This window comes from Pimephales promelas, chromosome 25, assembly GCF_988280905.1.
Source record: "Pimephales promelas chromosome 25, fPimPro1.hap1.1, whole genome shotgun sequence".
Lineage (NCBI taxonomy): Eukaryota > Metazoa > Chordata > Actinopteri > Cypriniformes > Leuciscidae > Pimephales > Pimephales promelas.
In genome coordinates this window covers 608,686-624,506 of record NC_142793.1, presented here as the reverse complement: position 1 = coordinate 624,506, position 15,821 = coordinate 608,686, and the positions used below count along the sequence as shown (strand labels likewise).

The 15,821-nt window shown below is 40.9% G+C and overlaps 1 protein-coding gene across 2 annotated transcripts in view; it reads right to left on the bottom strand.

Annotated features, from left to right (window-relative positions):
• Positions 1-6,392: 6,392 nt before the first annotated feature.
• Positions 6,393-15,821, bottom strand: part of slc1a2b (solute carrier family 1 member 2b) — a 40,985-nt gene continuing 31,556 nt past the window's right edge. Inside the window, exons 6-11 of one of the 2 annotated variants that reach the window (XM_039670254.2) lie at positions 15,643-15,769; positions 15,317-15,550; positions 14,804-14,998; positions 11,187-11,321; positions 9,772-10,006; positions 6,393-6,496 (exon numbers count right to left, since the gene is read on the bottom strand). In XM_039670254.2, the coding sequence (XP_039526188.1) occupies positions 6,422-6,496; positions 9,772-10,006; positions 11,187-11,321; positions 14,804-14,998; positions 15,317-15,550; positions 15,643-15,769 (1,001 nt within the window). In that variant the 3' untranslated portion in view covers positions 6,393-6,421. The remainder of the gene's footprint in view (positions 6,497-9,771; positions 10,007-11,186; positions 11,322-14,803; positions 14,999-15,316; positions 15,551-15,642; positions 15,770-15,821) is intronic. The other variant, XM_039670253.2, reaches the window with a different exon arrangement.

The following is a 15,821-nucleotide window of genomic DNA, read 5'->3' as shown; positions in this document are numbered from 1 at the left end:
ACACTTCATTTGATCCTTTGAAACATTTCGCAAGTTACAATACTGCAAGACCAGCTTCACCAGCTCTGGTTTTCTTGAGAACATCATGACTTTCCCGGGTTTCCAGCGACACCCGCACTATATCAGCACCAACCAGCACAAACCAGGTTGGACCAGCATAGAACTCATACTGGTTTATGCTGCACATTTCAGTAAGAACGTGACTGACAAAGGAAATAATTTTCCATACGGGGCCCTCAAAATCCAAACCTAACAAAAAATATCTTCAGACAAACATTTTCTTTATTTGCCAAAAATGGCAGACTGCAGGAATACAAAACTTCTTGCTTAAGAAGGCTTTGCCCAGCAGTTCTCGGCAGAACAGACGCAGACAGAGGCGACCCAAAGACGGAGGGAACCACTCTTACCCGGAAGCTGGTGAACGCACTGCTCCTTCCCCCGGAGGAGGGCCGGGAGGGGAATCTTTCGTTTCTGAAAGAGTTTGGACCAGCGGTACCCAAAGTCTCAATAAAAGAGCAGTTTCCTCAACCTCTGGGTCACACAAGGCATGGAAGCAGAGGACGGTGACGCCTTCTCACGCATCTCAAGCCGAACCTTCGACGGCTCCATGGAGCCAGGTAAGAGTCACACCACACTCACTGCCTCGGTTTCAGGGCGCTACGCCTCCTGATTGCCCTCGGTGGGTACTTCTGTAGTCCCTCTAGCGCTACTTTCTCAGAGTTTGGGGGCCTGGCCTTGGGCTGGTCTCGTCTCGTTGACTCATTCGGACAATTAGCTGCATCCTATTCACCTCGGTGGCGAGCAAGGCAGCCCTGTTCTGCATGCACAGACTGTGGTCTTGCTGGCGCAGATGAAATCATACAGAAGAGCGTGCCCAGTCGGTGCTCAACTCATTCAGGGGCTGAACAGCGGGTCCACTGAAACAGTTGTAGAGGCTCCTGGTGAATATGACATCCACAGCAACAGGAAATCCCTCAGATTGTTACATATGAGACTGGTTTGGCGGGTGATCATCACAGCAATCTGGCTCAGCACTTTCAACCTTTGGCAGACTTGCATGTCCACCCACGGGATCTTAGGACAAGTGTCCAGGCATGTTGTTGTCACAACAGATGCCTTCAGATTGGGGCTATATGCAATGGGCATGCTGCTTTACTCCTGGACAGGACCTCAACTGCGCCGGTTTCCATTTGGTGCAGTACAAGCATGTATTGGCCTGGACGGAAAACACTGCGACAGTGGTGTACATAAAAAGACATTACAAACTACAAGACACCATCAACAACAACTGGCTGACGAATGATTTCAACTGCAGATCTGCAAATCCCAGTCTCACTCCCTACACCCAGTCTAACTCTCTGCACAACAAACAACACCTCAAGTTACCTTCCTCTTCTGCACTTCAGATTAGAGAAGAGGATGTGCGTCAGGTCCGCAGGAAACAGGCCCAGATGGTGCAGAGAAAACCTGTGCTGTCCAGCTGATCTTCTCGCAAGTCTTCAACAGATCACTGGAGCTCTGCGAAATCCTTCCAGCTTCAAACGCACATTTTTTAATAAAAAATGATTACCTGGACTTAATAACTTCAGCCCTGTCGCTGTCATGTCTGTGATCATAAAATCATTTGAAAGACTGGTGGCCTACCTGAAAGACATCACAGGACCCTTGCTGGCCCCCTGCAGTTTACTTATCATTATTATTATTATTATTACTTACCAAGCACACAGGTCAGTTGGTTGAGGCAGTTAACACAGGACTGAATTATATCCGGACAAACCAGGGACTGTTTGTGGACTTCAGCTCTGCCTTCTAAACCATCATCCCAGCTCTCCTCCAGACTTATTTAACCTAGCTCTCAGTGCCTAGCTCTATCTGTCAGGGCATCACCAGCTTGGTTTCTAGACCAGATAGAATCGTGTTGTTGTCAACTCGTTATTTGTTTGATTATTTTCAGGATTTAGACCGTATACTATAGTACTGAAACAGCTCTCATTGAGTCACAAATGATATGCTCTTATCATCCGATCGTGGTTGTATCTCTATGTAGTGCGTTGTTAACTCGTGTAGTGAGTTACCTCCTGTTGTGGATCAATCACGTTGTGTTGTGTGGTGTGAACAGCTAAACAACTTGAACACTCATGATTTCACTGAGAGCAAGTCATGTAGTGTGAACTGCACAGTTCAGCCCAACATTTTAAAATCATGTAGTGTGAACTAGGCTTTAATGAGACATGATTTAATCATGATTGCTGAGTGCTCTCCACCTGTGATAATTATCTGAACGTGCTTCTCCCGAACTGTTAATAAAACATCATTAAATGAGGCATAAAACTTAAACCCGTTGTCTAACTGAATATTCAGGATTCTGGACGTCCGATTGGCAATACGGTGTACATCTGAAATGGATAGAATGGGTAGCTCCAGTAAACACCGGCGGCTATAAATGTCGCCATTACCACGCTGTGTTGACCTCAGTAGCTGACGACTGGAAGTAGTTATACCCGTTTCACGAGTTCACACTTACAAATAATTGAGGAATAAGATTTAATGCGTATTTGGCGTGCTGTCCGGAGGGAGGGCTCCGAGCTCGAATCCAGCCCGAACCCAGAGTACTCCCCCCGTATGTAAGTGATTTTTTAGAAAGAGGAGTGTGGAGAAGGGGTGGAGGAGGGATGCTGCAAACTGTCAATGAATCGAGGTAAGACTGCTGAGTCTATTTGTACCCTCTCATCATTGATTGCTGATTGCTGTCCACTCGTGTTAATTATCTGAACATGCTCCTCCCGAACTTAGTTAATAAAACTTCATTTTGTAGACTCCGGAAGAATGTTGCGCATAACCCCTATTCCTTTTAGGGGGGCAGAAATATAATTGGATAAAGGCTATAACATCAAGACTACTGGAACCAAGAGCAATTCCACTCAATTCACTCATTCCTGAACATGTTTTATGAAACTGCGTATGTGTGTGTACCAGATCCACGTATCTCTATTCTGTACTCTACTATCTGTGTACTGGTGTTGTCTCGCTTTTGTACCAAAACAAATTCCTTGTGTGTGCAAACATTGCTCTTTCTGATTCTGATATTTAACCCAGCTGAATCACCTCATCACCTTATTCGTCTGCCAGTCAATAAAAAAGACTTTAATTAGTTATGAATCAACATTTATTAGTTATAATAACTGTATGTACACCAATGGTACAACACATATTGATATGCAAGAACACATTTTTATTTCACAGCTATGACACAGGAAATCATTTATTTGACCACTTTCCTTCTTGACTAGTTTCCCCTCCCTTTACATACAAAAACAAATCACATCACGAAAAGGATGAGAGAAAAGTGGAGCAGAACTGATGGGTTTTACATATAAGATCAATGTAAGAAAGGTAAACCATCTACTAATGATGGTTTCAGATGTATTCGATTAAGTAAGAATAATAAATCTGGGTTATTCTAGAAATAATGTTTCAAATGAAAATTGTGCCAGTAAATTTCTTTGTGTGTCTGTGTGCGTGTACAAAATATATCAGAAAAGAAACACTGGAAAGTGCAAGACAGAAGAGACAGCATGAAACCGAGAAATGAAGTTTACCGTGGATGACTTAATAATACAGAGTGCTTCATATCATCAAGATCATATCTCAGCATATTATTGATGTACATATAACAGTATATAAGACTATCACATGATTATTGTATACCATCTTCAAAAATATAGTTGGACTATTTTGAGATGCTATATATAATATACAAATATCCTTTTTTTTTTTGAGTCTGATGTTAGATTTAAATTTAATCTCTTACATAGAAAAGCAGGGACACATAAATTTAAGTAGGGAAAAACATTCCAAACATAGATCAGATATAATAATGGATATGAATCTGCTGAGAGAGCTAGTCTGAATTAAACTCATATACGTCTCTATACATTTCACTATAGTATTTTATCTTATGCAGCACAAAGAGGGTATATTTCTCTACAGTATTACAAAACACTTCAATTAAAACTGTCACATCAATTAAACACTATCTCAATATTTCTATGACTGAAAAATAACGTAGCGATGTCAGTGGCGCCGCTGGTTGTCTCGGCCCCACTATAGTACACTTCAGTGGGCTTGGGTTGCTCAGTTTGCCCATGAGAGTATGAGGGGTAACGCTGAGATAGATCAGGGCCCCGCACTCGTCCCAGCGACGCCCCTGCCTTCAATATATACACTAAGTGCAGGGAGGCACTTTACAACTCATGCTTTTTAAGAAACTGGTGCAGAAACACTAAATGTCCATGCATCTAACAGTGAGATAACACAACAGTGGCTCAACGCTCAATGACCAAACAATCCCAAGAGTCAAGATGTCCGCCTTATTAACGGGCAACACTCACAACATTTAAAATTCACATTATGATTCCACACACTATATACTTGTGTTCATATGGCATTTATTCTCTTGGCAAAGGTTATAACACTGGATCGTCTTGGCGAGATGTCTTAAACTTATTAGAAATATATTAGGGGTACAGTTCTATCCAAATCTGTGTTTAGCTTTGTAAAATACGCAAATTATATTATATATACTTTTAGGATCTTCTGATAAATATCGCACACAGGGAAAACGGAATGTGTGTCTGGATTTATCACTCACTTTAAAGATATTTTTATTTTGTAGGAATCTCTGACTGGCGTAGTGAGGTATGTGGACGAGTTCCGTTGATTGGTCAGTCTGACAGGAAGTGTTCTGTTGATTGGTCGGTCTGACAGGAAGTGTTTTGTTGATTGGTCAGTCTGACAGGAAGTGTTTTGTTGATTGGTCAGTCTGACAGGAAGTGTTCTGTTGATTGGTCAGTCTGACAGGAAGTGTTTTGTTGATTGGTCAGTCTGACAGGAAGTGGTGGAAGGTTGTGTGTCTCTGCTAGTGGTTTTGCAGCATGGCGGGGCTTAGAAACAGTCGTTTGCAAATGAGGGAAGGACACTGTCAGAGATGGATAAGAGGATGGTACATCCAGAGGTAGTGTTTATAACAGTGCAGTTATAAAATCCTCCTTTTATTACGATTAAACTCTTCTGTTGTAATACTACTTGCTCTTGTAGTTATTTCAGTTGTTTGTTTTTTCAAAGCTCAAAAACAAAATTGCTTAAAAATAGTTACAATAGCCTTGGCAATGTCTCTTTGAGGTAAGAACTTCAGCTCATTTAAAAGGGGCGTAAAAAAAGATAACTATAATAAAAAGTGTAACGTCAGCAGTGAAAGACGAAGGCATTAGGTATTTAGAAACGTGTAAACTTACTCGGATTATAAAAACAGGTAAAAAATTCTCTCCAGCATGCTAACAGGGCCGTCATACAAATCATCTCTGTCTGCATTAGGAATGTTTTTTTTTGTCCCTGACAAACTTTTTCCTGGACAAAATTATTATATTTTATCTGCCTGAGTTTATCTCATCAGTGGAAGGAAAAACCGCCGAAATATAGAATACAAATGGGAGTATCTGGACAAAGGCATGTAGATATTTTAGATGGGTTGTGCTTGACATGTTAATCTAAAGAGGATTGTTAATGATGCCAACCACCACACCAAATTATAGACAAATAGCCACGTCATTTTCATTGTCAATTCATGGTTTTTCACACAGGTGACATTATCTGTATGTTCGTTGTATGACTGACACATGTTCAGGCCTGGTTTTGGTTGTACAACATAAATAGACAAATTTGTGCTTTAAAATGAACTAAACAAAAGGTGTGCATTGCATATTTCAGTGTATTTCGTGATGCAAGGGGCTCTCGTATGACCTGAATGGTAAATATAATGGCGATGTGCCTGAAAGGTTTTTGTGCTATCGTGCCACAGACTCACCAACATCCATACGAGCAGCACCCTCTCATCCGTTCCTCAACAGACCCCTCCCCCGTGAGCGAGGCAGATGAGGAGGGGCTCAAAATAACGCCGCTTGTGCTTTACGCTCCATCTGTGTGCTGTCTCCGTCCCTACTGTTGTTTCCTAGCAACACCATATTACCCTTTTGAGAAGTGGCTTAAGATCTGTTCGGACAAAGACGTGCTACAGTGTTGTGCAAGGTGGCTCAGGTTTCTGTCATATTCTCATAGAAACAGCAGTGGCTCTGCAAGAATCTTTGTTTTCCCTCTAAAAACCCTCATTTTTCACCCCTTCTCCTCAAAATTCATAGGTTGGAAGTATATTTATTAGCATCACAAATAATTTCCCTAACTGCCTCAGCTGCATGTGTGAGCTTTTGGCCTCACATTCTTGTGTTACATGAGAACATATGCATCGTTAAACATGTTAGAAAAGAATAGAAACCATAGGAATAAACTACAAAACCCATTTGTTCTATGTGCATGAATATAGGTTGGTTTTTCTCTCATTTTGGGTGCCGGGGTCTGTGTGCTTGCATTAATTGTTTTTCCACGGTTCTTCCTCAACAAGCGTGCACTCCGCAGTTGAGCCGTTTGTGGCTGCCAAGGTTACCTGAAACAGTTATCAACACATTTGAGTGCACATCCATGTCTATGTTCAACAATACATGTAGATTCTCTTTGAAGCTTTGGAGCAAAGAATTCTGGGTCTTTTAGCAAAATTGTTAACATTCTTTCACAAGTTCGAACAAGTTTTCGACAAAATTTCCTTTCTTTCCTTTGCTTTTCGATTAATGTAGCCTTTGCAAAGTGCAAGTTAAAAAATCTAAATCTTAAAGTTGGATGGATTTTGACTTGCTGAAAAAGATCCCAATAGTGTAACAACATTGTTCCTTTTTGTCGTGACATTATTGTTATGGTGTGGCCTGCCCCAGACAGCAAACTGACATTGAATCAACGTTGAAATGACGTCTCTCATGACATTGAAACAACGTTGATTTGCTCATCGAATTAACGTTGAACCAACGTCAGACGCGGCATTCTTCAAAGCTAAATGAAATCGAAAATTGGTTTGCTTTCATAACGTTGAAACAACGCGTTGATTTCAAGTTGATTTTCCGTTAGTTTTGAAAGAATGACGCATCTGACGTTGGTTCAACGTTAATTCGATGAGCAAAACAATGTCAGATCAACGTTGTTTCGATGTCATATTTCCACGTTGATTCAATGTCAGTTTGCTATCTGGGGCGCTATTGTTGTCATGATGCATCAACCTTCAGGTAATACTAATTCTGGGTCCAAGCTTCTACTCCGTTTTAAGTGAAAATACTATCTCTACTGCGGTTTATCAGCACTATTCATTGATAGCACACTTTAACTCCCGGACACCAATATTGTGACGATTCAGAAAAGATGAATCACTATCTGACCAAGTGAGATTTTGGTATGGAGATAAAGGTTTTTTCAGTAGTACTAAAGCACACGTGAGTTGTTTGCTTTTGCGGTGTCTTCAGGCATAACACCCGGATTCTTTTGAGTGACTTCTTTGGTAACATCGCAGGTTAACCTATTTCCCTGAGGGGGTAACGAGACATGGCATCATGACGTTGATACTGAGACACGTGCTTAAACATACTAATATGATTGGCAGTATGTTTGATTGGCTGGATGTTGTGATATAACACAGCGAGTCACAGAGTCCATAAATAGACAGAAATGCCGTCGACAGATTAAATTTGTCTAAAGACACACGAGCATAACCGTGGTGTGGCAACATGACGCAGATTCCAGATTACCTCTCAGGGAACCGGGTAACAAGAGTAACCTGAGACGTTACCATTCGAGTGGGACTCGGCGTTATGTCATGCCATTGATGCTTTGGGAACTTCCATCCCAATGTTGCCGTGCCTAAAGAAACAGAGCCTGCCCACAAGGCTGTTAGAATTAAGGCAGTTCTGAAGGCGAAAGGCGGTCAAACACAGTATCAGTGTGGTGTTCCTAATAGTCCTTTAGGTGAGTGAATATATATGGACTATATAGACTAACTCCAGGTCTAAAGATTTTATAAACACACAATAAAAATGTTCATCAAACACGGGGCTTCTGAAGACAAAGAAGCCGTTGGCGCAGATTTCTAAGGTCTATTTATGGACATGGTGATGCGCTGCGCTACGCCATGATGCTCATATATTCAGCCAATCAGACTCCCGTGTTTAGACACATGCTCCAGGCACTGGCTCATGCAGAAGCATTCCCATAGCAATATCATTATTGTAATCATTCTTAGTTTCCTCTCTGTGCTCCATTCCTTTTGCCTCATTTTAGATATATATTTTTTAGATTTACTCAGGAAATATAAATCCAGTGTTTAATCCATTCAGAATTCTGTGCTCCAAGATCAATGTATCTGCATTTAACAATACAAACTTACATTTAAACCATTTGACTGCTTTACCTGTGTGAGAACATTCAATAACACATTGACAGACTACTCTATAATATTCAACCAAACACAGTCTTTCATTAAAATTCATAAATAAATAAACAAACAAACAAACAAGGTACAACATTCATGCATGCATTTATGAGTGGTTATTTTGCAAAGCTTCTACAATGGATTGCATTTTTCAATAAACTGGGTTAGTTTTTGTTATTTTATAGATTTGTATCCAGAGCATGAAAGCAGAACAAGACAGCAGAAGAAAAGGAGCAGATTTTCTGTCTATTAGACAACAGCTAATAACAGAATCCATAAACCAAATATGTTTAAATCTCTGTGAAATAAAATAAAGCTTAATAATGTTCACACCATGTCGGAATTACCGTAATAATGAGATTCTGATTGTAGAACTCGTAATTACAACTTTTAAACTCCAGAACTGTTCTAAGAGCTTCGACTAGTACCACATGACCACTGCAGATGTGTTTCCATAGACACGTCGTTCAGAGGAGAAGGTCACAGTCATCTCGTAATTAAGGTAATAACAACATGCCGTGAAAGCAGCTTAATCAAAACTAGAAAATGAAGTTGTCTACTCAGGAGGATGGTTCTACCCTTTCATTCTGAACTCCCCTGAAAGTTTGGTTAGTCTCAGCAATGGTTCATTCCTGATATTCTCAAACTTGATCATCAGGGAATTTTATTTCAATTACAGGCTTAACTGAATAATCACTGAAATTGAATCACTCCATAGAACATTCATCAGAGCTGAATAAAGCCTTTTTCCACCATCAGGTCTGGGTTCTTTTTGGCAAACCATGCCGTTTCATGCTGATGTGGGCCAGTTGCCATGGTTATGGTTTCTTTTATGGATTATGATGTATGTAACCTCGGTCACAAAGGAATTGGTGGTGGCATGACACTGTATGTAAACACTGGAGTGTGTGTGTGCTATATAGGATGTAGAAAGGGAAAGGCTCCTAGATTAGCTACTAGGGACGATTGCTAACACAATATTATATAAGACGGCAAAGATGTATGCATTATTACTGTAATTGTCATGATATAACTATTTTTGATGTAAGGTTAAAAAAAAAGCATTTTTATACTAACAGCAGAGTTTATGGTAAAAAATATTGGTTTGATGTTTTTAAATATAGATTCTGATGTACTTTGTTCACAACAAAGAATCCCATGTTGTAAAATGCAGAAAATATGCTCCAAGAAAATAAGCAAATAAATATTAGCACAAACACAATTATACTATACACACCATATATGCACAGACACACATGTGTGTGTGGATATACATACATATATATATATATATATATACATATGTACATTTACATATATGCTAACATGCAAAAGATATCAATAAAGAGATGTGCAGAGCATGCAGGCGTGTGTTAAATAGATGTCTCTACGTCCATAAGCGTGACTTGTACCTTGCAATCATCTACTAAGACTGAATTTTGAGCAGCATGGACGCACTGGTTGGAGTTGTTTTCATGATGGTTTTTGAGGTCATCATAGTAGGATGGGGTCTTGGTCATCAACTCTATGTCATCAGTTTTCCCATGTTGGGCATCCAGAGCGTCCAGCTCTGCCTTGGACAAGTGGTAGACGATGCCAGCACCATATGAGTCTCCAACCACATTAACTGAGGTACGGAAACGATCCCTGAGAAAAAGAAAGAAAACACCAGACGAAAATCCGCTCAGCAATCACCAAGAATTCCCTTAACCAGAGTAGGATAAGCTTAAAAGTGACACTAGCCGTGTTTCCATTACAGAATTGCACAAAACTTTTGCAATATTTTCTAAATGTCGATTAAAACTATTGCGAAATGACGCCGTTTCCATTATCCAATTATATGCAAATGAAACGTAATTTTGTCCTATTGCGATGAGACATTCCAAACATCATGTTGACAGATGTCAGTAGGTTTGCATGTATCCCATCCCAATACTCCGAGTCGAGTTTGCGGACTGATTTACCAAAGAATCCAGTGAAATGTACCGAATACTAACAAATAATGTTTGTTCACATTGTTGAAAATAAATATCCACATTCCTATCATTAGGATCCTCTTGAAGGGAATGTTGTTTTTAGTCCAGTGAGTGACCCTGTGCTCTACTCCCTTCTTCATCTCGCTAACGCCAGTGGGCGGGGCCTAAGCTGATCTTCTTCTGCAGAGGCGGTCTTTCACTTCCTTATTACACCATAAGGAGGACAATTCCAGGACAATAAAAAGCTGATTTTGGAATAACAAAGTAGTTTTTCGGTTCTGAAACTTTTAGCATATTCTTATATTACCTCAAGGAAATTTTGACTTCTGTAACTCAGTTTAATAACTCTGTCTCATCTTCTGTCCAAACATACAGCGCCATCAGGTGACCTGTAAATGCGCAAAAACGGATTCCCTCACAGTTTTGCGAAGTATTCCTTTTACAAAATGCCTGAAAAACTTCCTCGTGCGAGCATAAAAAGGTTTTTTTGAGATATATGGGAGTTTTTGCTCCAATGTTTCCAATGTGCAGATTTTCAGTTTCCAATTTAAATTTTCGATTTGGTCAAGGACAAGGTTACTTTATTGTCACCGAAAGCCAATTATTTGTACAGCCAGCAGAAAAACACAAATAATTGCCCTTCGGGGACAATAAAGTAACCTTGACCTTGACAAAATTGAAAATTGAAATTGGAAACTGAAAATCTGCACATTGGAAACATGTAACTTTTACAAAAAAACATTATTTGAAGGATAATGGAAACGCGGCTACTGACAGCTTCAGGAAATGCCCTCAGTTAACATTAAACAGTCCTAATCAGGATAAAATAAACCCAGATTGGGAATACTCACAGAAGCCAGTCCACAGCCACCAGCAGACTGATGTCTTGAGTAGGAAGGCCGACGGCTGTTAGGATGAGTAACATGGTGACCAGTCCAGCACTGGGGATACTCGCCGCTCCAATACTGGCAAGTGTTGCTGTAAGACTAAAATATGGGAACGCAAGCACTTATATTTCATTCATATTGCATACAAAGCATTTAGTAGACATTCTTGTCCAGAGCATGTGAAAAACATGACTGCTTATGTACAAAAATTACGGCCCGCTAGACAAAAGTGTTCTGAATTTAGTTTAACAGGTAATTGATCCTGGGCAAGCAGCCAGACATTTCTCCTGTGCACATTTCTCCAATATGTAGTATAAGAGCCATATCTGTGTGGAATAAAAGATGTGGTACATGAACTTTGGGAAGAACAAAAGTCAGAAGAAAATGAAGCTAAAATAGGCAAAGAAACTGTATTGTGCATTATTTAAATTTTATATATAATATGTAATTATAGAATTTGGTTACTTAGATATACTTTTCTTATATATCAATGATAAACAGCATAGGTCATTATGTCACTTTCAACATCGAAACTAGTACAGTTTAAAGTAAATCTTCCGGGTCATGGATATTACCCCAGTTCCGTTAAGAAGAGAACGAGACACTACAGTAGTAGCTCATGTTTAGGGCAATCCCTGGGTATGACTAGTCCATATAGAATCACAATTCAGATGCTCTTCTAAGCCCAGCAGTATTCTGGTTTGTAGAATAAGCCTAGATTATCATGATTATCACTATTGTCATCAGAAGATAAATCCACGGCTGTCCCTCATATTAAGACTTTTGATAGACGCTAAAAGCATTTGTTGCAAGCCAAGCATCGGGAGGAGTACATCCCTGACTATAGCCTGCCCTTTCCTCACACATTATCGGAAGAGAGTCAGGGGAGAAGAAAAGAGCAGCAGTGTCTGGGCTATAACTAGTCAAGCAGAGCCTTCCTCCAGACAGGGTGAGCACTCAGCACCACAGAAACCACAGACTCACTGAGGAAACTCTTCAAGTCAATATCTGACAAAGAGAAAGATGAGGCTGCCGACATGGCCCAGCTTCACAGCAATCTTAAACAGTATGACAGCTGACAGGTGGAAGAACACATAGCACAATTTCAAAGGGAAGAAGGGGATAAAGATGATGATCAATGTGACTGCTACACCTCCATCCTGATCACCTCCAGTAAACTCTTCCCAACTGTCTTCATCTTCAAGTTATTCTTCCCCTACAGTCATCTGATATTGTACTTTGCCTTTAGACAATGTGCCAATCCCCCAATGTTGAGTCATGTGGGTGTCACCTAAATGAAGGCAAGTACTTTAACTGCATTGGATTTATTACAATACCTACAGCTAGTACACTCCCTTTGAAATGACTAGTTTCATGTGGGACATTGTACCTTCTGTGCATGCGACAACAACAGAGACGGAAATAACGGTGATCCTCACAGAATCAGAGGTAAAACCAGGTGATGTTCTTCTCCTATCACAGGTACATTGTTGTTTAGTGCGAATGTCTTTCCTTTAGATGTTATTTGTCAAATGTATGCTGATGATCTTGAAAGTACACGCAAAATATCAACAACAGGCGCCATGAAAATGGACTGATACCATGAAGCAGATTTCACAACGGCTTTTCAAATCATTTAGGCAAGATCATGATGTGAAAGCAAAAGTATACACTGCACAGAGTGAGAGAGAAGCAGAGACAGTCTGATCTCTGTCCAATGCCTCAATCTCAACATCGAATCCCCAAAACTCTAGCTCATGCCACACCTTGTGAACCCCAGAATTGGAACGATGGGTGATAGCCGATTGCCCTTCTTTCCTCAAAATGAACCTTAGGAGAAACACTTTCATTTTAAAAGTGCAGCAGCATATCATCATCCGGTGTCTTGAGAGTGTTTACCCAGAACACAGTCGGACGAGCCTCAGATCCTACAACCACCATCAGATTCAGACCTGAGTAGATAGATCCTGTGTCTCAGCATTCGGCCTCAGATCGTCCTGCTCTGTCGACCTGTCGGGTCCACCTTGGCTCCCCCAGGTACCCTCGGTCTTACGGCTCCACCGGGTTTTCTTGTCCCACCAGCTCCCCCTTGGTCAGTCATCACTCCATCTCTACCAAGGACATGTGGACCTTCGCTCCCTACGGCTGCAGCGGCCGCCTCCTTCCCTTTGGTTACGCCTCAGTACTCCATCACACCGCCATCGCCACAGTTCTCAGGCAGTCTAGGTCGTCGCTCCGGCATCGCCCAGGCCTCCTGTGCCAGCGATGTCGCTCATCTCCATCGGCTCTCCGTCTGCACCCTGGGATCCATCGGCTCGACCTCCGTCAGTCATCACCCAGTTGACGTCTGCCTCCACGCCACCTTGGCTCCTCCCTCCTTCGTCTCCACCATGAGCTGTAATCTCTGGGCCTGTGGCGTCAGACGCCCTTCATCATCACCGCCGGGGTCTCGTTGTCCGTATTGCACAATCCCCTCTTCATCTCCTGTCTTCCCAATGTCATCGCCTCAGCCACCTCCAAAGCCCACTCCATTCCTCCTCCGCCTCTGCTACTACTATTGCGTGTTGTACTGTATTGGTGTGTACTGTATGTTTGCTTTTTACATGGTTAAGAATCGTACAGCACATTGGTGTTTAACTGTTGTTTTGAATTGTGCTTTATAAATGAATTGCCTTTCCCTGCTTTGCTAATATAATTGATCTGAATGCACGGACACTATTGGATGAGTACTGATCCGAGCTGGATGATGAACTTTACACAGTTATTGAACAGAACTGGATCGACACTGAACTGACCTCAGTTGAAAAATTAGACAATTTTGTTAGTAGGCTAGTTTTTAACTTATTTATTAAGAGTTGGTGATACTGTATGCCTCAACAGAGGACAAGAATAATTGACAGCTGATGAGAAAATCACTTTTTATATGATATGCATAATTCAGTTTCTGGTGACGGAAATGTTAAATTTGGAGGTTTAGGGGGGAACAACTTGGGAGAAACAAATGTATATTGTTGAACATTCACCCACAAAAATCATTGAATAAATGTAACATTTATTTGGTGCACAGTGCATGAATTATAAGGTGGATGTTGGTTCATAATAAAATGGCAGTGGCTCAGTGGTTCATGTGGGTTGTCTACGAACCGAAAGGTTGGTGGTTCAATCCTCGGTTCCACCTGACCAAGTGTCGAGGTGTCCATGAGCAAGACACCTAACCCCAGCTGCTCCCGACGAGCTGGCTGGCGCCTTGCATGGCTGACACCGCCGTCGGTGTACGAATGAGTGTATGAATGGGTGAATGTGAGGCAAAATGTAAAGCGCTTTGGTGGCCATTAGGTCTATGAAGGCGCTATATAAATGCAGTCCATTTACCATTTACCATATGCATAATTCAGTTTCTGGTGACGGAAATGTTAAATTTGGAGGTTTAGGGGGGAACAACTTGGGAGAAACAAATGTATATTGTTGAACATTCACCCACAAAAATCATTGAATAAATGTAACATTTATTTGGTGCACAGTGCATGAATTATAAGGTGGATGTTGGTTCATAATAAAATTACGAACCAACGTATTATTACCTGACAGTGACGATCTGACCAGGATCTAGATAAATTCCGTTCATCTGGGCAATAAAAATGGCAGCTACAGCCTCATAGAGGGCTGTTCCGTCCATGTTAATCGTTGCTCCAACTGGAAGCACAAACCGAGTAACTCTCTTGTCAATACCAAGGTTTTCTTCAAGACAACGGAAAGTTACAGGCAGAGTGCCAGCACTAGAAGAAGAAAAGACAAAATGATCATTCTTACTCGGTATGCTTGTGATTATGTTGCAATATGTATGCAAAAGGTAAATATATAAGTATAATGTATAGCTACAAAGGTTTTTATTGATTTATTTTGACAAATGTATGGCTACATAGAATGTAGATCATGATTTCTTAGTTCATGACCTTTAATCAAATGAGACCAGGCATGTTATCCAATCATTAACGGCAAAGAAAGCCCCTTAAACTTGGCAGTGGCCACGTATGAGGTGTTTATGGCTGTTTCTTACTCTAATCCGCTTCAAGGTCTTGATTGTAACTTCATACCTAGAAGCTGTGCCCAGAGCCGTGATCCAGGCCTGGAAGATTCCCATGAAGAATGTGAAGGGGTTTTTCCTCACAATTGCAAAGTAGATGGCTGGCAGGAATATGGCACCATGGATGATCAGACCAATAATAACCGTCACCATGTACATCCCCAGCTGCCTGGCCACCACCTCCAGGTCTTTAATAGAGATGATCTTTCCACAGATCAAGCAGGCAATGCCAAAGGGTGAGTACCTATAAAGTCAGCCCATAATGTGAGTCCATCGGTGTAAAACATAATCACTAGACTTCTTATTCTGCTAGAGGACAAGAAAAGTCCAACTGACCACATAATCATGATGACAAGCTTCATCACAATCTCATTAAGAATGTTGAAGAACTCAATCATAAGCCTAGCTCTGTCTCCCATCTTGCCCATGCAAATTCCAAAGGCAATGAAGAATCCAATTAGACCTGGAACATATTGAAAGACAAAGATGAAAACATATAAATAAATAAATGAAAA